This window comes from Rhinolophus hipposideros (genome assembly GCF_964194185.1).
Source record: "Rhinolophus hipposideros genome assembly, chromosome: 22".
NCBI classification, from domain to species: domain Eukaryota; kingdom Metazoa; phylum Chordata; class Mammalia; order Chiroptera; family Rhinolophidae; genus Rhinolophus; species Rhinolophus hipposideros.
Window position 1 is genome coordinate 13268558 of NC_138068.1, and position 26112 is coordinate 13294669.

Genomic DNA, 26112 nt, shown 5'->3' on the forward strand with positions numbered 1-26112 from the left:
ACTTGTCCAAGACCATGTGCTTGTTCATTCATTTGACAGTATCTGCTGAATGTCAGTCATCACACTGATCGCTGGAGATGCTCAAGGGAGCAAGGGAGGGCCTCTCTCTGGAGCATGAATTCTAATAGCAGAGACCAGCACTGGACAGTGATTTCATTACAAGAAGAGATAAACAATGTGAAGGGAAAGTAGCAGAGTTTATGAGGGAACCTAGTCTGGTCGGGTAGTCAGAGGAGGCTTCCTTAAGGAAGCGACGTTGAGGGTAAGATCTGGAGGGTGCATAGGGGTTAACAGAGTGACAGGAGAGCCACACTCTGCCAGGCAAAAGGCACATTCGATGCAAAGCCTTGGAGGTGGGAATGGAATCTGTTGTGTGCAGGAAAAGGCTGCGGTGCAGAGACTGAGAAAGGCAGTGGGGTAGAGGAGGCTGGAGAGCGGGCAGGCACAGGTCATGAGGGTTTCGTGATCACAGTGAGAAGTTGGAATTTCCTCCTATGGGAGATGCTGCAGGCCCCCCTCAGACCAGGATCCTCGTCCCCTTAGCTGCTGGGAGAGTTGACTGCTGATGGCTCATAGCTGGGCATTACCTTCCGTCCAAGAAAGGTGCCTCACTCTGCGGGCAGCCCGTAGCTAATGACTGCTGATACAGGAGTACAAAGACCTGGCCTCTTGGTTTGATTGTTGACATCTTTGAAGGGCCAGCTCCAGAGATCCCCATGGGCCTCGGTTGCAACTGTTTAACTTCTTCCACTATCAAATCCTACTTCCTTCTTTCCAGGGGTTCACCCCGAGAGCACTCCTTGGCTCCCCAAATCACTCACTTGCGATCTCAGTGTCAGGATATGTTTCCTAGGGACCAAGACAATCCTCCCTCATGGCGCTGGGAAGCTATTGCAGAGTTTTAAGTGGGGTAACTGGATCATATCTGCATCTTACAAAGGAGGTGATTCTGGTGGCAGTGAAGGGTGGATTGCATTGGGGGAGGCGGGAGACCAGGGGAGGTGCTGTGGGAGTCAACCAGGGAGAACTGGTGAGGCCTGGACTGGAAGGGTGGAGATAAAGAGGCTGGGGAATTAAAGGGATACTCAGAATCAGGTCTATCTGTTTCCGTTATTCTTTATTGCCTCTAAAGATGTCTCAGGCTTGACTTGCTTTCTCTGGGACACTGGGTCCATGGTCTTTATAAAGATGGGTTAGAGCCAAGCTGGGATGGGCCCCCTATACTCAAGAGTGTATGAATGTCCATGACGTGGGCAGGCATGTCCCTCACAATGGCATTCCTGGTTTACCTGGTCAGTTCTTGGTGTGCCTGGACAGCCACCACTGCTCCCTGGACTCTCTGGTGCCCCCTCCCTACTTGCCATGCTCTGTGTTAAACCCTGTCTGAAATCTGTTGATGATGCTTCCTCGGTCTTGCCCAATGGTTTGTGCTAATATCTGAGACATTGTGACAGGACATGGAGAAGGACGAGGGACGGCTGTTAGACAAAATAGGCAAGACATAGACCAAGAGAGCAGTCATAGGAGGTAGGAAGTGAGGAGTGTCGCAAGCAATGAGAGCTTGGAGGAAGGATGGTGGCCTGGGGAGGTTCCCTGAAGGAGGTGGCTTTGCAACTGGGTTCTGGCAGATTTGGGAAGACAAAGCTGAGAAGGTAAATTGGGTCCAGGTCAGGAAGACACTGGCCTGTCAGGTAAGGACTTTCATAGGCAGTGGGGACTCCTGGAGAGGGGCTCGTCCTGATGGCCTTCTCACCATCTCTGTTCAGTCCTCCAGGGACACTGACATTTGGACCTCGGACAGTTTCCTAGAAATAGGCAGGTGTTACTGGCCAGCGGGGGTGGTGTTCTCAGTGTCCATTCTCTATTTGGAGACAGAGTCCCTGGACTGGCCCACAGGCCTGGTCTCTGTCTCACAGTGCACACCAGATTTCCCAGACTTCCCTTGGGTTTCTGAAATGGTCATGCTTTCTTCAGAGCTGAGCTTTGGGTGAGGACTTCTGAAGCTTTAACTTGTAAAGGACATCCTCAGATTCTTAGCAGTACAGAGGAGAACGTGTTGGAACACGTGTCTGTAACTGCCAACAACTGCTATCCTTGTGTGATTATGAGCAAGTCGTTTAAATTCTTAGTATCAATTTTTTCAACTGTGAAATCAGAATGATAATACCTGTATCTGTCAGGAATTTTTTTTTTTTTTTTTTTTGGTCTGCAGGTAACAGAAAACCCTAACTCCAAATGATTTAAACCAGCACTTTCCATAGAAATATAATGGGGGCTACATATGTAATTTAAAAATTTCTAGTAGCCACATTAGAAAAGGTGAAATTAATTTTTGTAATATATTTTATTTATTACCTTATCCAAAATATTATAATTTCTACATGTAATCAATATGTAATTATTAGTGAGCTATTTTACGTTCTTTTTTGTACTAATTCTTTGCAATTTGGTGCTTAATAACCACAGTCTAGTGACTACCCTACGGAAAAGCACAGACTTGAACAATAAGGATATTTATGATTTTACATAAACAAGAATCCAGAAGTAGGGCAGTCTCAGGATTGGTTAATTTGGAGGTTCAACAACATCAACAAGGACCCAGGTTCTTACCACCTTTTTGCTCTGCCATCCATGGAATGTCAGTCTTGTTCTCAGCTAGTTCACCTCATGGTGCCAAGAGGGCTGCCACAGCTCCCGGGGTCATCCTCACATGCAACAACACCCAGCCGCAGATGAGAGTATGTTTCTCTGCATGTTGGCCTATGTATGAACTAAGAACTCTTCCCCGCCTCCATGGCCCCACCTCTCCAGCTGACTTCCCCTCAGGTCTTGATGCCAGATTTCATCACATGCTCATATCTGATCCAATCATTGGCAAGATGGATAGATCTGAATGTCTGGTTTGGAGCATCATGATTTAACCCTGGATTGGGACTTTTCTCTGAGTCGCATGGGGAGGACTGGACCTTGGAACAGAACTGAGATTCTATCAGCAAAGAAGAACAGAACTGCTGTTGGGTAACCTACAGTATCCACACAATACCTGTTTCCCTGACCGCCCAGGTTAATGATGGAGTTTCTCATTGTTTGTCTTGCATTCTTATAAGGTATACTCTACAACTTCCAGTTTCTGTTGGTTTCTTTGAAGTGGAGTGAGAAGTCAAAGACACTTGCCGAACAATCTGAGTGTAGGAAATGTCTAGACTTTTATAATTTCGTTCCCAGTCTTTTATAGTTATTCATGCTAAATTTGAGGGCAATTTTTATGGAAATCCTTTGTGGAAATCCAAAAGCACTCAGTTTGTTTTTAGAGAAATAAAATCTTCTTTTTCATAGTCGTCTGGTTTAGATAATAGCTATTCATATATCATGTAATATCAGTAATGAGCACAAGTGAAGTAAACAGATTTAGGGACAGTCTTAAATAAACATACAACTCCACATGTGGGTACAGAGCATGTGGACTTGCTAGAAAATGGTCTGCCTGCTGGGTCCATCAGGGGGCTAAGGACATCAGTTAACAGGTTTTACGGAAGACACGGGAGCACGTTGGTTAATTGGAAGTCAGTGGAGAGGTTTTATAGCTCTCACTCCAGGTTGCATATTAGAATCATCTGAGGTGCTTAAAAAATCTCCAGTATTCCCTTCAATGAAGTCATAATCTCTGGCCTGGAGTATGGATCTTGTATTATAGATGTAGCTTCTAGAAACTACTCTGTCATGTGTGTTTAGGGGTGTGGAGGCAGGTCTCACTGATGAATACATCCCCAAATTTTCTTCCTCCCAAGGATGGAAGCCATGAGGCCTCCCTGAGTCAGGGGGGTGACCAAACCAGTGAAAGGTGGGCGTTTTCAGGTACAAGCAAGCAAGCCGACCGAGGCAGAAAAATGAAGCTGGTCTCATTCTCTCCTTCTGAGTTCTCTCTGTCCTCCCTGGCTCCTTTTCATCTTTCCAGTCAATCCTTTCTAGGCCAGCTTTTCTGTGCAAAGACTCCGACCTGTCAAAAAGCTAGTCTTTATTGAGCTCTTACTGTGAGCCAGCTGCCTCACATATAGTTCACTTAGTCATTGGTTAACCAACCCTCCCCACTCCACTGCCACCCAAGACCTGGCCCATCATCTCTCTGGAGCACTGCGGTGGCTGCCTGGCATTTATTTTTGTGATGGCTGATTAAATCTAGTCTACCCTGGCGCTAGACTGCGGGCCCCTGAGGGCAGGGGCCATGTTATTCATTTATCACTGTATCCCCAGCACCTAGCTCCAAGATTGCAGGATCCACGGCAAACACTTGTTGAGTACAAAGGAATGAATGAACAACCGAACGAAGCAGGTCTCATCACCTCCATTTTACAGAAGGACAAACTGAGGTTTAGTGGGCTTACCTAATTTATGCCTGTTTTAGAACTATGCAGTGTCAGAGTGAAGGTTAAAACCCAGGTTATTCTATACTAAACCAGAAGGGCAACTGTAAGGAGAAGGCGATATTCAGATTTTACGACATTTAGGAACCTGGTCAGAGGGACGGAGCTGTATTTGCATGCTTATGACCCTCACCAGCCTTTTACAAGTATCTCAGTAACCCCCAGCGTTGGAGCTGCTAAACATGCTTGGCAACCAGTGCCAATCACTACTGAGCATGTACCCTGTACTGAGTCATGAGAGAAAAGAGAAGAGGCGGTTTCTGCCCCTGGAAGAATGTAGGGTATCCGTCAGAAGATATAGATTCATCAAATGTTTACCAAGGGCTTCCTCTGGCCCGGCAACTGTGCTAGATGCTGGGATTATCTAGGAATAACTAGACACGGCTTCCTCCCTCTTAGAAGCCAGACTCTGGTAAGAAAGATGTATGGTGATCAAATGGTTATAATTATCTAATTGCAAATGGGAAAAGTATCAAGAAGAAGTACAACGTGACATGACATCATGTGACAGTACTCAGGGCGTAGAGTTCAAGAAATCTTCCCCGGTGAAGTGCCATTTAAGCTAAAGCTTGAACTATCAATAGAAGTTGGCCAGGGAAGGAGGGAGAAGAGCAGGTGAAGAAGAGGAAGGAAAGCGTGTGCAAAGGCCCTGAGGTGAGAAGGCAAATGTGACTGGAGAGCTATTCAGAGTGAGTCAGGAGAGGTGGGCAGGGGCAGCCCACGCCAGGCCTTGAAGGCTGCTGAGAATCTTGCTCCTTACCCCAGGGCAGTGGAAAACACTGCAGTGTGTACAAGGCCAAGTGAGGGGGCCAGCCCAAAGGGTATCAGGAGGCACTTCCACAAAGGGCCTCTCTCAGCCAGATGGCTGTGGACTGGTTTCTCCTTCTCTCCTCTTCAAATGCCTTCTTCCTATCCCCAGGGAGTACTACCCTGTCTTAGAGAGTCAGGCTGGGGACGGCCCCAGAACTTGGCTTTTCCCCTTTCCCAGGGCCCTGTCACTCCTAGCCTCCCCTGGGTGTCTGCCTCCTGCCATTCATTTATAAGTTTCCTAATATAGTCTGGCCATTTCCTTCCCAACTGGTGGTCAAGAGCTGTTCTCCTGTTGCAATCTGTTTTTCGTGGGCTTAAAGGGACCATGTCAGTCCATCTCACATCCAATTTAAGCTAAAAGAAGGATTAATTTCACAAACTTGTCCAATCCAGAGGCTAGGTATCTTCTTTCTTTCCTCCAGTTTACCATCTTCTCTGCTCTATTGTTGTTCACTTTCCCTTTTCATATTATATTTTTCTTCTTTCCTCTGAGACAAGTGGAAGGAGCAAAGCTAGACATGGATGTGAGTTTTGGTGCTGGTGTATTTATTAGCTGTGTCATCTTGGGGGAATCTTTTCTTTTTTAATTTCTATTGGGGAATATTGGGGAACAGTGTGTTTTGCCATCAGCTCCAAGTCAAGTCGTTGTTTTCAATCTAGTTGTGGAGGGCGCAGCTCACTGGCCCATGTGGGAATCGAACTGGCCACCTTGGTGTTATGAGCACTGCGCTATAACCAACTGAGCCAACCGGCCGCCCCCTAGGTGACTCTTATAGGAACCATTACATACTCGTCTGGTCATTTTCACAGAGCTGTTTTCAGATAGATAGAGCAGAAAGGAGAGAATAAACAGTTATGGAATGCATTCATTCATTCAACAAATATTTATTGAGCACACAAGGATACAGCAGTGAACAACAAAAAAATCTGAATCCTTGCCTTTATGGAACTTACATTCCAGTGAGAAAGATGGTCAATAAACAAAAGAAAAAACAAAATATATATTACATTAGATATGCTATGAGAAAAAAAAGCAAATAAGGGAGACACAAAACCTCAGGTGGGGATTATAATTTTAAATAGGGTGGTCAGGGAGGCTTCACTGAGATGACATTAGAGTAAAGGCTTGGAGATGGTGAGGGTGTGGGCCAGGCAGCTATCTGCAGGAAGAGTATTCCAGGCAGAGGGAACAGCCAATGCAAAGGCCCTGAGGCAGGACCTGTGATTGGTGTGGGGGAGGAACAGCAAGGGGGCCTTTGTGGCCAGAGTGGAGTGAGGGCAAGGAAAGAATGGGAGGAAGCGAGGATAGAGGATTGGTGGGGATGAGAGGAAGTGAGGATAGAGGAGTGATGGGGATGAGATCAGTCAGGGCCTTGTGAGTCACTAAGCACCTCAGCTTTTCCTCTGAGTGAGAAGAGACACAGCAGTGTCATGATCTGATTTATTATATTTGAACAGAATCCCTCTGGTTGGTGTGTCAAGAATAGATGGAAGAGGTCAAGGGCAGAAGGGGGAGACCAGTATAGCAGCCGTTATGAAAATCCTGGTGAGAAATCATGGTGGCTCAGACGACCATCTGGTAGCATTGGGGATGGTGAGAAGTGGTTGGATTCTAGATTCAGCTGGAAAGTAGAGCGGACGGGATTTCCCGATGGAGACCTGCAGGAAGCTGTGATGGGTGGTTTATTTTTTCCCCCTTAAAAGTTTATTTACAATTTATTTATTTATCAAATCAACTCTATTGAGGTATAATTTCCATGCAGTACAATGCATTGTAAGTGTACAGTCCTGAAAAGTGTACCTCTGTGTAACCATGAGCACAATCAAGATATTAGAACATTTCCATCTACTCCAAAAGTTCCATGTGCCCCATCACAGTGTATCCCTCCTACCCCCAGCCCCTGGGAACCGCAGATCTGCTTTCTGTCACTACAGGTTAGTTCTTTCTAGACTTTCATGTAATTGGAATCATACAGTTTGTATGTACAGCGTGTAGTCTTTTGTCTCTGGCCTCATTCACTGAGCATTTTTTGAGATCCACCCATGTTGTGTATATGAGCAGTTTGCTACATTTTAATGATGACAGGTATTCCATTGAGTGGTTGCCCAAAGTTTGTTTACCAGCTGATGGACATTTGGGTTGCTTCCTATTTTGTTTGTTTGTTTTTGCTGTTGTCTCTTTTAACCTTCCTGAAAACCCAGGAAAGCAAGTATTATTTTTGTATTTTCCAGATGAGGAAATTGAGAATCAGAAGTGAGGTTGTCCAAGGTTCCCCAGCTGAGGTGACAAGCTCGTTTGTCTCTGACTGCACATTTCTTTCTGTCTTCGCGCCTCCCACACAATGTGACCACAAATGAATGAGCTTGGAAAGTGGAACATATTAGTTTTCCATCTGTCCATCTCCTTAGTGTTTCATCCTTTGTACCACATTTCTCATTGCTCCTTTTTTCTGCCACACAATCTCATTTTCCCACTTCCTCAGTTTAAGTCAAGCCTCAGTCCAAATCCCAGTTCTGCTCCTTTTTCACTGTGTGACTTTGGGTAGGTCACATAACCTCTCTGAACATCAATCCCCCGGGAGATGGGGATCATATTTGCATCTTCCTCTACTAGTTCGTGCCCGGACTCTCCCCTCTCTCTGTCGCTCTCCTTTTCTCTTTGGCCTTTTCAGAGCTGTTATTCTATGACTGTTGTTTTGTGACTGATCACTGGAGGGAGGTGAGCCCTGATGTCCCCTTTACCCACAGCTGCTCCTATCTGCTGTACAGAGGGGATGGACGCACCAGGCCCCCCCCCCCAACAAAGTAAAGCAGAATTTCTGGCGGTGAGGCCTAAGGGATCTGTATTTTATGTTTAGATCTTCCAATGTGGCAGCCAAGATTGAGAACCATGGGCTCAGGGGTGAGCTTTAGGCATCAGAAAGAGTTGGGTTTGTATCCTGCTTTCTTGGTCAAGTCCCCTAACCTCTCAGACCATCAACTTCCTCTCTTGTAAATGAGCATCGTAGGGGACCCCCGCTCAGAAGACCGTTGAGAGGTTTAAGTGAGCCCTTGGCCTAGTCATCGTCCTTGATAGGGCTCTTCATGGTGAAAAGGCTGGAGTGGGGGCTTCAGCTGGAGCAGCCTGTGCTGGGAGGGACCAGGCAGTGTGGAGTCACGTGGACGCACTGTCCTTTGCCTCCAGAGTCACAGTGCCCCAATTTCTACAAGTCCTATGTCTCAACGTTAGGCCAAACCTTAGTGAACTTCATATCCAACATATCATTGGCCAATGGGCCAATGGAGGCCCTAAGAAGGGAAGAGAGTTGCTCAGAGTCAAACAATAAGATGGAGTTTCTGTACAGGTTCAGCCAATCACTCAGTAAATATTTGTGGAGCACCTCTATGTGCCAGGTACTGTTCCAGATGCTGGGGAGACATAGGAGAACAAAATAGGACAGATCCCTGACCTCATGGAGCTTCCATTCCAGCAGAGGGAAAAGCAATATATATGATAAATACATCATATGGTATGGTAGAGAGAAGGTGATAAACGCTATGGAAAAAAGAAAAAATAAATGAGGGATAGCTGGGCGCTTGTGGGGATGCAGGCAGCTTGCAGTTTTAAATAGGGTGGTCAGGATAGGGCTCAATGAGCAAAGACAGGTTGGTTCTCTGGAGGAAAAGAGTTCCAGGCAGAGGGAACAGCCTGTGCAAAGGCCTGACTGGGAGCGTACCTGTTGGATTGAGCTTAGGAGTCCCTTACCTGGCCAGCTGTTTCAGTGACCTAGCCATCCTGAGTAGGATTTGTTGAGAGAAGGCCATTTGGGTGTTATTGTTGTTGTTGTTGTTGTTTTGGTTAACCAGGGGACAGGATCATCAGCATGTGTTCAAAACAAAGGCTGTGGGTTTCTCCCCTCAATTCAAGTGAACATTGTGTCAGACACTGTTCTATATACTGGAGAAGTGAAGATGAAAGCAGAGAACTGGCTGCCCAGGAGAGAAAGACCAAGAAGGTGGAAGGGGTGTCTGTGGGGTGAGGGGACATAATGAATTGCAGGTGGCTGTATAACATCTGGGGGGGGGGCATCCATCTCCAAGCTGTGTGGAGGGGTGGGGAAGAGGTTGAGGGTATATTTACGGGGAAGGTTTTGGATGGAGCCCTGGGGAGCACAGCACATTAGATTGGGGGTGAGCTAGGAAGATATTTTGTCAGCTTTGTATCAGTTTGTTCATACAGTTCTAGTGGCCTCACACACTAGCACAACTTCGTAAAATCACAATATCATGCACATACCTTTTCTTTTGGAGTTTTTCAGATCTTAGCTTATTTAAACCTCAGACAACCCTATGAAGTAAGAGGCAATTATTATCTCTTTGACAGATGAGGAAGTTGAGGCACAGAGAGGTTAAGTCACTTGCCTAATGTTACACAGCCAGTAAGGGCTGAGACAGGAGTTGTACGCAGCAGCCTCGCTCTGGGGTCTACGTGCCTAATCCCTCGCTCTGTGCTGCCTCTTATTCACATGATGGCCCACTTACAGAGACTTGTTCCCAGGAGCTCACGTCCTTCCTCACGGACATGCAAACCCTTCATGGCTGACATCTGTACACGCCACTATCCTGCATACACATGGTCTTACATGGTCTCAGTTTCACTAATGCCCACAACCTCACACACTCACTTATTCTAGAACGCCTCATATTCCTTTGTGCTTTAACACGCAGATGGCCCTGCTCACTCAGAACCTCTCACATGCCCATAATGTTACCTCCAGTGGGCACTCACCCCACTGTGTACACACTGCGTTGCACATCCACAATCTCCTATAGTCAAAAGACACTGACACGCATGCCCAGAAAAATCTTCCACACACATGGCCTTGCACAAATATACACTCGTGCTTTCCACACAGTCCCATGCTCCTCCACATGCACACTACTGTGCCAGCTCACTGTCTTCTTCATTCATGACATTTACAGCTCCTTGCACACTATATTAGCCATGCACACACATCTAACCTCGCATACTTGCCTGCTACACAAATTGTCACTCTTATCCTCTTTGCACAGCTTTGCACCCTCACTCAACTTTGCCTTTCCTCGCTCACTCAAGACCTCAGATGCTCTCAGAAGCTATGGTGCAGCCCCTTATTACACACTCACACGATATTGGTTACCCTCTGTGCACACGCTGCCTTGCACACTCATGGTTCTGCATGTTCCCACTATCTCGCACACCCCTACAAATGCAAACATTCCCATTATTGCACATACTCACTGTCCTGCCCACTCACACTCTTGCACGTTCATTTTCTCTTGTGTGATTCAAAATCTGTGCACACTCATTTAAGTTCCCCCTCACAGAGCCTCACCGGCTCATGCAACTTCACACTTAAAACGGACTCACTCAACCTCACCCTACTTTGCACACTAAAGACCTCGGCACGTTCCCACCAACAGAAATACTCACCCCATCATGTAATCTCCTTCTGGCTTGTCCACTCGTGTCCCTGCACACTCGTTCAACCTCACGCATTCCCAGGGCCTCACCTGTTCACACAACCTCCCACACTGACGCTCTGACGCACACCACTTCACTCTCTTGCACGCTCGTGATCTTGCCGTGTTCCCACCAACAGAAAGATTCACACCATTGCACAAACTGCTTCTGGCTTGTCCACTTATGTTCTTGCACACTCGCCTCCCCTTACACCCTCAGGGCCTCGCCTGCTTTCCCTTCCAACTCTCCCCTCACCCCCCTCCCCACCCCCATGGCCTTGCCCACTTCTGCCCTGTGCACACGCAGGGGTCTGGTCGTGCCTCCCCACTGACACGCCCTCTCCTCACCCGCAGGCACTTACCAAGGCCAGTTCACCAACGGCATGCGCCACGGCTACGGTGTGCGCCAGAGCGTGCCCTATGGGATGGCCGTCGTGGTGCGCTCGCCGCTGCGCACGTCGCTCTCGTCCCTGCGCAGCGAGCACAGCAACGGCACGGTGGCCCCGGACTCGCCCGCCTCGCCGGCCTCCGACGGCCCGCCGCTGCCCTCGCCCGCCATCCCGCGCGGCGGCTTCGCGCTCAGCCTGCTGGCCAACGCCGAGGCGGCCGCGCGGGCGCCCAAGGGCGCGGGCTTCTTCCAGCGGGGCGCGCTGCTGGGCAGGCTGCGGCGGGCCGAGTCGCGCGCGTCCCTGGGCAGCCAGCGCAGCCGCGTCAGCTTCCTCAAGGGCGACCTCAGCTCGGGCGCCAGCGACGCCGCCTCCACCGCCAGCCTGGGCGAGGGCGCCGACGACGCCGCGCCCTTCGAAGCCGACATCGACGCCACCACCACCGAGACCTACATGGGCGAGTGGAAGAACGACAAGCGCTCGGGCTTCGGCGTGAGCGAGCGCTCCAGCGGCCTCCGCTACGAGGGCGAGTGGCTGGACAACCTGCGCCACGGCTACGGCTGCACCACGCTGCCCGACGGCCACCGCGAGGAGGGCAAGTATCGCCACAACGTGCTGGTCAAAGGCACCAAGCGACGCATGCTGCCGCTCAAGAGCAGCAAGGTCCGCCAGAAGGTGGAGCACAGCATGGAGGGCGCCCAGCGCGCAGCGGCAATAGCGCGCCAGAAGGCCGAGATCGCCGCCTCCAGGTAGGACGCCTGGGTTGGGCACAGAGGGGGTAGGCCCTCTCCTGGAAGGAGTCCTGGGACCGGGCCACCTAGGGGGCCTTGTCTCCAAGCCTGTTTCGGCGTCTTTTACCGTCGGCTTCCTCCATGATTTTTAGAGGGTTAATGGAGGCACTTAAGGATCTGGTTCGTCCATCCATCCATCCAACCATCCATCCAACCATCCATCCAACCACCTTGGCATCTGTGCATTCACCCACACCCTCCCTTCACCTCAATTCTCTATTACACACCTGAACAACCCCTTCATTCACTCAACCCCTCTATCCATTCAACCATCTCCAGTCACTCAAACCGTCTAACATCCATCTGAACAATCACCTGTCCATCCAGCCATTTCCACATCCACCCCCATCCATCCATCCAACTTTACATCGCTTTACCCACTTAACCACCCAGTCACCCATCTATCCACCCACCCAACCACTCAGACACCACCCAAACATTCAGACACCCTTTAACCACCCATCCATCCCATCATCCACCAACCACACACAGTCACTCAACGGCATCCATTTGCCAAGCCACCCATCCTAACATCCAACCTGCTTCCACCCATAGAAACAATATCCACTCCCAATCACCTACCCAGTCATTCAACCACTCATCCATCATCCATCCATCTAACCATCTCCATCACCCAAACCATACTTCCACCCAACAATCAGTCCATCCACACTTCCGTTTGCTCAGCCACTCCCATCTACCCATCCACCCTCCCATCCATTCAGCACCCATCCTTTCGTCCATATTCAAACCCCTTTATGTCTTCTCATGGTACTTCAAAAAGAGTTATATGTTGTCTTCAAACATTTGCAGCACCTACTGTGTACATGGTACTATTTTAAGTAGTTTACAAATATTGACTCATTCGATCTCCTTAAGGACCTTATAAGATCAATACTATTTTTAGTTGCATTTTACAGATGAGCCAAATGAGACTCTGAAAGATAAAGTGGTTTTTCCCAAATCACCCAGGTAGTAAGCAGTCCTTCAGAATCTGGTTCCTACCTTCCTACCCAGCCGCATTTTCTACCACTCTTGCCCTGGACCTGGATTTTTTTTCTGTGCTTGTGATGCAGGCCTTTTATCATCCTTCTTTCATTCCCCTTCTGGAGGGCTTTTGTTTCTTCTGGTCCCTCTGCCTGGAGTGCTCTCCCGTCCTCTTGCTGCCTCCGTTATTCCTACTCCTCCTTCAGAGCTCAGGTCAAGCCTGAACCCCTTAGAGAGCTGACAAGGCCAGCCCCGTCACAGGCCGACTCTCACTCAGCTGCATGGACATCTTTTCAGAACATCTCACAGCAGCTGTCCGCTGATTTCGTCATTTGTTCTTAATCTACCAGTTATAAAGGGTTCCCTATGTGCCAGTCACCGTTCTGAGGTCTTTATGTATATTAACTCATTTAATCTTTACAAGTTCTTGATGAGGTAGGTACTGTCATTATTCCCTTTTTGCAAATGTGGAGCGAGCTGCAAGGACAGCAGTAAGTGGCAGGGCAATGGTAAAGGCACTCGCCTGTACCTGTGCCTATTGCGATCCTGCTGGTGGCTCTAAATGGCCTGGGTTGGACGCTGTGGCACTGTGGTCTTCAGAATTTAGCAAACCTAGAACCAAATCTTGGCTCGACCATCTTTTAGCTCAGAGACCTACCGAATCAGTTTGCTTGTTTGACCTTCGGTTTCCCCGTCTGTGGCACCACCGTTTCTTAGTTGTAGGTTCTTGGCCAAACCAGTGTACTTCTGCAACTTCAGTTGTGTCATCTGTTAACTTGGGGCTGGTCTGATGGTTAAGAAAGATAGTGCAGATTCAGTGGATCACAGTCCTGTTATGGGTGAGTTCCTTGGGAAGCTGACTTTGAGGTGGAGATTAGTGTGCGGGAAGTTTCTGGAGAGCGCTCTCAGGATCAACACTTGTGAGGAAGGGAAGGAAACAGGATTAAGCAGGGGGGGGGGGCTGCAGTGCAGTCTCCACGAGGGCCTCAGCCGACCACAAGGGGCACGCTTCAGTGGAGATGACCTTAAGGGTTGTCCCAAGTCGAAATGAGGATGCTGGATCTTTACGTCCTCTACACAGGATGCAGGCTTCTCTCTGGAAAGGGGCATGACCTGGGGCTGGATGGCTCTCTTCAGCCAAGGGCAATTCCTAGGCAGGGCTGACAGCCAACAGCACTTTGTGCAGCTGAGCTGGGGGTGGGGAAGGGGGAAGGGAGAAAAGTCCTTCAGTCCCGAGGGGGAAAATGGGTAGCACATCACAGTATGCTCTACAGGGCTGGACACCTAACAAGGCCTCCATAAGCGTTACTAGTCATTGTCATCATTCAATGAATTCATTTTACAGCTGTGGAAACTGAGGCCTAGAGAAGGAATGTAACATGCCCAAGGCCACCTGGCAAGCAAGTGGGAGAACCAGGCCTTCAGCGCCTAGATTTCTGATTCCAAACTTTTAACCAGCATATCTTATTCTCGCTAAGCTTTGTAAACTTTAAATTGCTGTGAATGTGTGTGCAGTGTTATCATTGAGATGGATGAAGGTATGGGTAATTTTCTTAAGACTTCTTGGTTCGGGGCTGAACCAGGCTAATGATCAAGTGATCATATAATTTATTGTCCCAAACTGGACACTTTTATGAGTTAAACAGGGCACTTTTTTAAAAAATAAAACTTACATGTTGGAATAATTTTAGATTTACAGAAAAGTTGCAGAACGGTGCAGAGAGAGTTCCCATATACTTTCTGCCCAGTGTCCCCTAATATTAACTCTTACGTGACCATAATACATTTGTCAAAACTAACAATCGTGCGTTATGATTAACTACATTCCAGACTTTGTTGGAATTTTACTAGTGTTTCCACTCCTGTCCCTTTCCTGTTCCAGGACCCCATTGAGGATCCCATATTGCATTTAGTTGTCAAGTCTTCTTAGTGTCCTCTGGTCGGTGACAGTTTCTCAGTTTTTCTCTGTGTTTCGTGACCTTGACAGTTTTGAGGAATACATTACAAAATGTCCCTCAGTTTGAGTCTGTCTGATGTTTATGTCATAATTAGACTGAGGTTCTGGGTTTTGGAGCAGAAGACCACAGAGGCGTAGTGCCCTTCTTATCGCATCACATCAGGGGCATATGACCTCAGCATGACTTATCTCCCATGAGGCTAACCTTGACCATTTTGTTAAGATGGTGTCTGCCAGATTTCTCTGCTATAAAGTTACCGGTTCCCCTTCCTCTACTCTATTCTTTGGAATCCAGACATTACGTTCAGCCCTCCGAGAGGGAGAAGGTTGTGGAATTAAGCTCCAGAGGGAAGAGTATCAATACATACCACGTGGAATTCTTCTGTAAGGAAGATCTGTCCCTTCTTCCAAAGGGAAATTATTATGCCAAGAGTGTATAGTTATGCCAAGCGTAAGCCAGGACTGTCCTGGGCCACCCTGGCACACAGCAGAGCTTAGAGTAAGTGAGAGCTTAGAGCTTGGGCCCTTAGTTCTTCTAAGGCATTGCTGTGTGACCTTGCCCAAGTGGTTTCACCGCTCTGAACCCTTCTTTGGATGGTTTGGAGGAATGGATGAGCTAATGCCTAGCACAGAGCAGCCAACAGTAAAAGCTGTCATTATCATCATCTAACGTGAGGAAAGGTGAGGAAATGGAAGCTTGGGGACAAAGAGGGATTTCCACAAACTCTCCCTTGTTGAGGGCAAAATCTTGCCCCTCTCTGCCCCTTTGCTTTCCCTGCCCTCCCTGTCCTTCCTGCTGAGGCCTGCGCCCTTGAACATGAAGGTATTGAGCTTCCCCCACAAAGGCTGCCAGGTGCAAGCTGGGAACTCAGTCTCTGGAGTGAGAAGGTGGTGTCTAGCTTTTTCCATGCGGTGCTGCTGGGAGGCGAGCGCAAGGAACATCGGGATCCCTCCTGTGTTTCAGGAGCGAAGGCTTCCTATGTGCCCACAGGGCTGGTGCCACGAGAGGGGTGGCTGCCTGGCTCAGTTTTAAGCTCAGACTGAATTTCCAATTAAGGGAATCTTTGGATTAGGAGGAAAAGCCGGGTTGTCTCCCTCATGGGGGCTTTGGTGAGTAATCGGGCTGCAAAGGAACAAGGAGTTTTCCCAGCAGCCACCAGTCTCCTGAGCCCAGGCAGACCCAGGGTTTCTCTCCATTATTGTGGCCTCAGGCTACTTGCTGCCGCCCCCCACCCCCACCTCCCTCCCTGCTTATCTAGAACTTGTCAGCTCAGAGTCTAGGATCGGGACATCTTTCCCAGAGGGACAGGAGAAAGCTGCAGTGTCTCATCCCCTTAAAAATGGGCTATGGATTGAAAAAGATTCTAGACCTGTGTTGTCCAGTAGCCACTAGCTCTTGAGCTCGTGAAATGTTGCCCATTTGAATCGAGCCGGGCTATCAGTGTGAAACACACCCTAGCTTTCAAAGACTTAGTAAGAAAAGAATGTAAAGTAATCTATTAATAATTTTTTATATTGATTACATGTTGAAATGTTTACATATTTTAGATATATTGGGTGAGATTATGATAATTAATTGCACCCGTTTGTTTTTACTTTTTGAAGGTGGCTACTAGAAAATTTTTAAATTACATGTGAAAATGACTCACATTATATTTTTATTGGACACTGCTTTTCTCGACCCATTCAAGGCCCTAGGAGATAGTCCAACTCCTTCACTGACCAGATGGGGAAACCAAGGTCCAGAAAGAGACAGAGATACCATGTTTCCCCGAAAATAAGACCGAGTCTTATATTAATTTTTGCTCCAAAAGACGCGTTGGGCTTATTGTCAGGGATGTCATCCTGAAAAATCAGGCTAGGGCTTATTTTCCAGTCAGGTCTTATTTTCGGGGAAACACAGTTTCCATAGTCACCAAGTGGTTGATGAGGAACTAGCCTCACGTCTTCTGATTTTGTTGCTACGAACTCTTTTGGTAAAACCTTTTAAGGTCATGGATACTGGGCTGTGCAGGGAAGCTGGGATGTTTGGGGAGGTGTCTAAACTTTTCTGTTTGTCATGCCAAAGCCCTGATGAATGGTTCCCATCTGGAAGGAATACAGTGAGTGGTTAAGAGTAGGCTTTTGGCTCTGCCTCTCGCTTACCGCATCTTGTCTTCTCTCCAGACTTTAATTCTCTCGTCTCTGAAAAGAGAATAACGACATCTACCTCAAAGTGTTTTCGCGACAGATACATCAGAGACTGTATATGCTGGAGGCAGGAAGTGCTCAATAACTGTGAGCTGCTCTTGTCATTGTCTAGTATTCTTGTTATGTCCTCGCAACAGAGGCAGGGGCTGGCCTGCAGGAGTTCTCGGCTGCCCCAGGGAGTGAGGTTCAGAACATCTCAGGTTTTATACCAAGGTGACATCAGTGTGACCCTGAAGACAGGGCTCCCCGAACTGGTCTGTCTTCCGCTCCTCCATCTGCCCATCTCCCTCTCCTCCCCAGATTGGCCCTGGAAATTCCCAAATTGATTGCAGGGTGAGAGCTGGCTTTGTGAGTTACTGGGAGGTGAATTTCTCAGATGTGTCAGGGCTGGTGTGGTACAGTAGCTAAGAGCTTGGGCTGTGGCATTGGACAGATCCAAGTTTGAACCTGAGTTCAGCTTCTTATAAGCTGTGTGACCTTCGGCAAGTGGTCTCACCTCTCTGAGCCTCCTTTTTTCTGCTCGAATGGGAATTATATAAGTTCTTCCTTCAAAGTATTGTTGCAGAGAGTAGAAGAAATAGCTCATGCAAAGGGCCTGTGCTTGGAAGGTAAGCAGTCATTACGGATCACATATCATTCTTTACTGACCTGAGAGTCTCCCTGAGAAGGAAATCGCCGTGAGGTAAGGCCCAGTCTTCTCTCACAGTCCCTGCAATGGTTTCCCAAACTTCCATTTCTTCAAGCTACAATCCCAATTTTTGTTACATCCATATACCACCTCTACTTACTGTTTTAATCTCTCTTTAATTCAACTTAAAAGTTCTTATGTACATTTATTGAAAAGGAAGGCTTTCAAATCACTGTTGAAAATGGGAAACGAATATCTTGGGAAGGTCAGAAAAGAGAACAGTGTTATTCAAGTCTGAGATCAAACTATGAATGCCAAAGGTGCTGAGCCTGAAGTCTGATCTCTTTTTGCTAAAAAGAGACATTGGCGAGAGATTGACAGGTATGAAAGACCTGTTGGCACCAGACCAAGGTTTGTCCTTGACTAACAAGAAGAATGGAACTGGTGCTTTTTCAAGCTGTGACTTTAAACCACCAGCACTCATTTCCAGCACCACGAGGGTATGCAGACCACACAGGTGGAAGTGGGCCTGGCTCTGGACTAGGTCTAAGGGAGGGTCTTGGTAATTGCGTATGTGTGAGCCTGTTTTTTTTTAAGTTTATTTAATAAACTGCCAGGCAGGATTGATTCTAAGCACCTTACCTATATTAACTTAATCTTCGAAACAACTCTGAGGAAGGTACTAGTATTCCCATTTTACAGAGGAGGAAATTGAGGCACAGACAGGTTAAGTATCCAAAACAAGGTCATTCAGCTGAGTAATGACAGAGCTGGGAGTTGAGACATCCCAGAACCAGGACCTGGTTCTAGAACGCTCTGACCTTTGGCCAGGCTTTTTTTTTTTTACTCCACAAACTTTGATTAGCACTCACTCTGTGCCAGGCTTGTGCTGGGGCTCTGGGCCCCAGTGGATCAGTGTGGTCAGTGTCCTCGGGGATATTCAGCTTAGCAGCGAAGACAGACAAGTTCGACACCATCAGTGGTAGGTTAGAGGAAGTCATGAGCAGAGTAACTAACTGCCCCAGGGGTGGTCTGGCAAAGCTCCCTGCAGGTGGTGGGTGACGCTGGTTGGGAGTTTGCCAGTTGGAGAAGAGGGAGAGAAAGGTTGTTCCAGGTAGAGGGAAGGAGGTAGGAACGTGCGTGGTGTATTTTGGGAGCTGTGACTCATTGGGAATGCTGGAGTGGGTGGGGAATGAGATTAGACATGAGGTTGGGAAGCTGCCTAGGGCCAGGTTAGGACGGACTTTAAATGCCAGTTTAAAGAGCTTCAAATTTACTAGGCGGGCGGGCACTATTCTCAGTGCTTAGCTGAATCCACTCATACAAATTCTAACGGAGGCAGGAGGCACAAGGCACGTTGAGATTTTTTTAACATGCCCCAAGTCACACGGCTAGTAATTGCGAGAACTGAGATTCTGGCCCGAGGTTATGTTCTTAGTCCCTACACTATTCTGCCACTCGGATTCAGTAAGCTTCTCTCTTTCTCATTGTTTCCTTTTTCTTTTTACACTGTTCCGAGCAACACGCTTGTTAAACTTTAAGGCAATTCAGAATAATAAAAGATAAAAAGTAATAAAATCTTCTCTTATTTCCATCTGAGCTGTACCTTTGAAGTAACCATTTTAACAGTGCACTTACGCATTCTTCCATTTACCTGTTCTGCCCCATACGCCCCACAACTGGACTACCTACCAAATGTTCTTCAGCTTGCTTTGTTTTGATTTTCTGTGTTTCGAGATCTTTTCTCTTATGCACATAGATCTGCTTTATTCTTTTTAACAGGTGCATAATATTCTGTAATTTGGATGTGCCGTGATTTATTTTACCAGATCGCTCTTGATGGAGATTAGAACCATTTCGTGTTTTCATGATTACAAGTGAGGCTGCAGTGATCATCTTGTTCATATTCTTGCTCGTGGAGCTGAATAAAGGGATGGCTTAGCCAGGGGCCTTGACCTATCACACACCTTCAAACATCATTGGAACGTATTGGAAATATAATGTCAATTAACCCAGGTCTTTGCAAGAGACTGACTCCTGACATTGTCAAAATGTAAATTCGATGGTCTGTCTCCTGACAAGCTCCACCTTACCCTTGAGTGGATTAACACACACAAGCAGAAAACAAACCACCCTTGTCTAATGCTCCCCCCAAACATATGTTCAATAGGTATCTAAGAATAATTGTTGCAAGGGGTACAAATTATTAGCCTCCTGGGAGGCCCCCATCTGTCCCTGCTTGTACAGATCTACATTTATGGGTTAAATTTCTAGAAGTAGAGTTGCTGAGTCAGAAAGAATGTACATTTTAATTATTATCAGAAGCCCAGTTAACCTCCAAAAGGTGGCACCTAATTTATACCCTACCCCCCCACACACACACACACCAGTAGTGTACAGGAGGGCAGTTTTTATCACACCCTCGCCTACACTGTGTATGGCATCTCTGACAGGTTGTTTGAGGACAATCAGGTGTTCCATGAACCCAGTGGCCATTATCAACTGCCCATACCCATAGAGGCAAAAGTTGTCCCTTATTCTCTGTGTTTGTGGCTCTCCACCCAAGATTCCTGGATGTGGGGCTCCACTAAGGGGGTTAAACTCCCTGGGGATGGCCTTGAAATGTTGGAAAGGCCCCCGACCCCAGACTCCTGCCCTCCACCATATCCCTTTTTCAAGAATTGCCAGATGGACAAAACCCCTTTGCTCCCAGAGATAAGACCGAGGGTAAACGGAATGTCCTAGTTGTCAGAGCTGGGCTCTCGTGACATACATGAGGCAGCTGTGACTCCACTCTGAACTGAGTGGTCTGGGGAGAGAGAAGAGCTTGCCTGGGTCCCTGGCAGCAGGGAAATGTTCAAATACAGTAACAATGTGTTAGAGGGAGCCCAGCATCCCAAGCTTAGAGAGTGGAGAACCAGAGAAAAGACCCCGCGAGCTCCCATTAGTCCCCAGAAAAAAACAATCAGAGCAGGAAGGCACCTTCAGGAGGACGCAGCCCAATGTGCTCATTTCACAGATGGAGAAAGTGAGGCCTAGAAAGGAATAGCAACTCAGGGGCACAGCAGAGAGAGGAGCATGGCTGGGGAGCTCTTGTGAAACCTCAGTTGGCTTCTGAGTCACATTCAATAAATCAACTAGGATGGGGACAGGCTCTGGGAGGTAGAAAGGAACATTTTTCTCTCCCCCACCCCCAGCCCTATAAAATGTGCTTACAGTCCAGCTCCAGAGCCTTTCCGGCTTGATTTTTTTTAACTTGAATAGCAGAGGCAGAGAATAGACAGGCCAACGGCCTGCACCTCTGGGGGAAAAAAATGCCCCTTTTTCCCCAATGAGAGGGTTTCCCCATGTCCCAGTGAAAGGTCTGACCATGTGAAGTCAGTGCTTGGCTCCGAGCAGTGCCACGGACTTGGGGACAGGGCGGGCGGGGGTGGGGGGGACGTCACCAGAAGGGCCCAGACAGAGGTGTTAGAATCATAGTAATAACGAGGATGGTGGTGGCTGCCGTAGGTAAGGGCTTGAGGGCTGAGACACAGGGGCAGGGTACCTGGATTCTAGCCCTGGATACTTGCTGGCTGCAGGAGCACGTGACTTCCCCCTAAACTTTCTGTGCCTCCATTTCGTCAGCATTAAGAAGGGGGTAATGAGAGAACCTGCCTCGTGGGGCATATGAGAGGATCAAGTGCTTAGGGCAGGACCTGGCACAGCCCGTGTCCCCTTCTCACTGCTGAGTGCCAGGCTCTGTGCTAATTCCCTTTATTGCATCATCTCATTTAATCCTCACGAGAGAGGTGCCATGTATTATCTTAACCCATTGCACAGAGGAGGAAATTAGCCCAAAGCCCCCAAATAACTACACAACAAGGTTTCAAATTCTCCGATCTGGGCTCCCCTGTGTCCCCCACCCCCCCACACCGCCCCAACCAATGGCAGAAGAGTAAGTCTTTGAGCTCTAACATTTCAGGTTACTGTCATGCCACTCTGATATTCCGTGCCTCCACCTTGATGCCTGGCCTTACTTTTGTATGGCAGAGCCATTGAGAGCATAGGCGGGGGAAACGGAGAAACTGAGGTACAAACCCGCTCTGCTCGTTGCTGGTCATGTGTTCTTGGTCCTTTCTGAGCCTCACCGTCCTCGTCTAGAATGGGGACAGGAGCAGCCTTGCTTCCCAGGTTATGGTACGGATTACACGAGACGATGCATGTTGAGGACTTGGTGTGGTCTTGACGCTCAGTGGGTGCTGGGCCTTGGCCAGTTTTATCAGCATCCTTCTTAGCCCGAGACTCAGGTAAGCGGAACTTGGAGGGGCCAGCAGGCTCCTCGTCTAAGCTTCATCCTTCCCCCAGTGCAGGCCGTTTGTCTCCCCTGGGTTCCCAAAGCCCAGCCCAACTTCCACTTGACTTCCTAAGTCCACACCAGTGAGGCCCTGCCATTGGGAGAAGAGTTAAAAATAAAGCCCGGCCTTCAAATCCTTCAAGTAAACACCCAGCTCCCTAAAAATAGCATTTGCCACAGGTCTCTGGAGCCAGACCGGGCTTGAGGGATGAAACTTGGCACGGCTGGTTGGCACAGCCAGGCCAGCCGGGGCCAAGCCTCCACGTCACCCCACTTTGCCGCCGAGCCTCTGGTTCTGAGGGGGAACCAAGTGCTCCTTACTTGTCTCCAGCCTCTTCTCTCCATCTCTACTGCCAGCAGCCCCATGCTGGCCACCAGCCCCTCTCACTGCACCAGGGCCCTCCTCGGCTCATCCCTCATTGTCCTGCCCTGTACTCTTCTCCACACAATAGCTAGAGTGAACTTTCAAAAGTGTAAGCGTGACCAGGCCAGGCCGGTAACCAAGACTTTCATTTTAGTTTGGATTCCCCTGAAAGCGGAGCCTGAGACAAGGATTTGGGTGCGGGTAATTATTTTGAGAGGTGATGCCAGGAAGGAGGAGGTGAGAGGAAAGGAGTGGGTAGAGTGAGACAGGGAAGAAGGAAAAGCCAATATAAATGTGTTATCAAGGTATTGCTGCAAGCCACAGGGCTGGGACCTCCATCCAGAACGCCCCCCGGGATTGCACATCTGGAGGATGGGGGATGGGTGGACAAAGCATCATCTATGGGCTCCACCCTCCCAGTCATTGAAGGTTCCCCCTGGGAGCAGAAATTCCCCCATACTTCTGGGTCTGCTTGCACTGGGCTGGGGGTGAAGGGGCCTCCTGCAGCCTCAGAGCAGGCTCTGAGTGGAAAGCTTTTCGGGGAGACTGGTAGTGCTAGGGGAACTGTCCTCCACAGCTTCTGGGTGAAATTAGGGGCAGACTGAGATGTGCTGTGGGCATCAGGGGTGTGTTCCTTTAGGAAACATTTCAGATTCCTTACGTTGGCCCACCCACAAGATCTTTACTGTCTGCTCCCAGCTTATCCCACCAGCCCCATCTCACACCATTCTTCCCATCACTCACCTTCAGCTGCAGTTCCTCCAAAGGGCCATTCTCTTTTCCTACCCACGGTCCTTTGCACATGCTGTTTCATTTGCCTAAAATGCTTTCCCCTTACTCTTTATCTTCCTAACACCTTATTCATCAGGCCTCCCCCAGCTCAAACGTTTCTTCCTCAGGGAAGCTCTGAGCTCCCTCCTAGTCTGGGTTCCTTGTTGTTGTGTCCCTGGCACCCGGTACCCGGTGTGCCCTTGCCTCAACTGCCCCACCATTGTCCTTACGCATTCTGTCTTCCCTGCGAGGGTGTATACTCTTTGAGGATAGAGTCTGCCATGTTCCCTGCCAGGTACCAGCCGCTGGCACAACACCCAGCACATAGGTGAGTCTCAGAAAGCACGACTGACTACCTAACGTTAGGTCTCCAACATCTCATCATGGGAGGCACTCTCCAGTTCACTCAGTGAAGCCTTCAAACACATTCAACAAATAGTGATTGAGTACCTACTATGTGCCAAGTCTCGTTCTGGGCTCTTGGGGAAGAAAACCTACAGATCCTGGCCTACGTGGACATAGTTGGGGACATAGACAGCACAGCAGACATAATAAATAAATGACAGAGCGTGTGGTACGGGGCAAGTTGCCTTTTAAAGTAAGTGGTCAGGAGAGGCCTCATCGAGAAAGTGACACGAAGGAGCTCGCCAAGGAGTTAGCGAAGGAGGTATCTGGGGGAAGAGCAGCCCAACAGAGGGCGCAGCAAGGAGACAGCTCCAAGGTGGCCACGTGCCTGGCATGCGGCAGGAACAGTAAGGGACTAGCATGGCTGACGGGGAGTGAGAGAGGACCGAGAAGAGGCCAGAGAGAGTGCGGGTGCAGTAGGGACAGATATCTCTCCCAGTGTGGGAGCCTCTAGCCACAGGGGGCAATTTAAATGTCAATCAATTGAACTGACATGAATTAAAAGTTCCGTTCTTCAGTTGCAGTAGCCACATGCCCAGTGCCTGCCCAGTAGTGGAGTTGGGTGGCACAGATATAGACCGTTTCCCTCACGGCTTCAAGTCCGAGTGGATGTGCTTTCGTAGGGCCCGGCGGGTCATTCATTGTCGGGCAACAGCCTTGCCCACACATAACTGGGCACAACTCCTGGGGTCCTTTCTTCACCTCCCAAAGTGGGTATGATTAAAGCATGCACGGCCATTTGGTCCGGCCCCAGACAATGTCAGAATGCCTTTCCCAGCATCCCTGCCAAGCGGTCCTTCAGCGGCTGCTTCTGTATCTCCACGCATGGGAAACTCACCACCACTTGAGACAGGCCAGGCTGACTTTGGACAGCTTAGACTTTGGGGTTTGCTAAAACCAGAAGAATGGTCTGCCTCTCTGTGGCTTCTAAGCATGGGTCCCAGTTCTGCCCTTGGGGACTGTATTTGTTAGAACTGTGTTCACCTGCAGGTAACAGAACCTGCCCACAGTAGCTTAACCACTGTGCTTATCGTCTCATAAGAAGATCAGACTGGCAGAGCAAGGTGCCCGTGGCAGCTCCATGGTGCCCTCAGGGACCCACCTCTACCTGTCTTTCCCTCCTGCTCTCTGTGCTTTTACCTGAAGATGGCCCCCGTACCCCTAGCTTCACCTCTGCATTGCAGGGCAGGGGTTGAAATGAAATAGTTTCTCTCTTTTTTTAAATTTTTATTGGGGAATATTGGGGGACAGTGTGTTTCTCTAGGGCCCATCAGCTCCAAGTCGTTGTCCTTCAATCTAGTTGTGGAGGGCGCAGCTCAGCTCCAAGTCCAGTTGCCGTTTTCAGTCTTAGTTGCAGGGGGTGCAGCCCACCATCCCTTGTGGGAGTCGAACCGGCAACCTTGTTGCTGAGAGCCTACACTCTAACCAACTGAGCCATCTGGCCGCTCCCAGCAGTTTCTCTTTATGGGGAAGTAAAGCCCACCCAGGGGTTTATATCTCATTCTCCAGAATGGGCCACGTGGCCTTCCCGAGATGCATGGAGTCTGGAAGGTGAACACTTTTACCCAGACACAGAGCTTTCCTAAATAAGATAAGGCTTCTGTTAGTGGGGATGAAGGAGCGAATGGATATTTGATGAGCAGCTAGCAATGTGTGCCCCAGACATCCCTGCAGAGATTTGAAGATGTGATCTTAGCAGCCCTAGGAGTCTTCTCCGATCTAAACTTCTCCAGTTCCTTCCCTCAGCCTCTGTTTTCACAGATGGAGAAACGGAGGCACAGACATTATTTAGTGACCTAGAGCACAGATTTGGGGGCCAGACAACACTGATTCCTGGGGCAAGTGATTTTCCTGAGGCTCAATTTCCCCAACTGTGGAATGTGGTGGAAACTAGTATAGTTCTTACTGCTGAGGGTGTTGTGAGGACAAAATGAGATAACCCACGTAAGGTGCTAACCACAATGCCTGGTACACGGTAATCACCCAGTAGTGGAGTTGTCATTTTTATTGTTATAACCATTATTACTCTTACTTCAATGATTCCTGCTGGTGTTGAATGAAAAACCAGAGAATCCAGGCCGGGTGCGCTGTCTGCTGGGATCGCCGTGTTGTTTCCATAATCCCAGCAATCACCCAGGGAGACCGTCTGTCCTGACGTCTGTCCTTACGTGGAGAAAGGGTGTGGAGTGGGACCACAGAGCGAGGGAGGGGCTGCAGGGGGGACCCATCTCCAAAGCCGTCTTTACCAGCCACATCCCTAGTGGGAGCTATCACATTACTTCTGAAGTGCTGTTCCCATCAGTCTGGCTCGTGCAACCCTATCTGGGAAGGGAGAATTACCACAAGGTCACAGCAGCCCACTGCCAAAACTCTAACCCCACAGGAATTGCTGTAGCCTTGCCAGGAGCCTGGCCAAGGGTGGGGGCCCCTGAGCTGCGGCCCACCAGGCTGAGGGGCAGAAATGCCACAGAGCAGATCCTGAGCAGGGAATACGTCAGAGGCTAACCTGGGGCATCCCCCCGGGTTCCAGGCCTGCACGGTCCTTCCCTGACCACCCCAACTGGGGTGGATACAGAGACAAACAT

General features: G+C 48.8%; 1 protein-coding gene across 1 annotated transcript in view; it reads left to right on the forward strand.

Annotated features, from left to right (window-relative positions):
* JPH2 (junctophilin 2) overlaps positions 1-26112 on the forward strand; it is a 61560-nt gene that overhangs the window by 12098 nt on the left and 23350 nt on the right. Inside the window, exon 2 of the mRNA XM_081033994.1 lies at positions 11067-11847. Within this exon, the coding sequence (XP_080890120.1) occupies positions 11067-11847 (781 nt within the window). The remainder of the gene's footprint in view (positions 1-11066; positions 11848-26112) is intronic.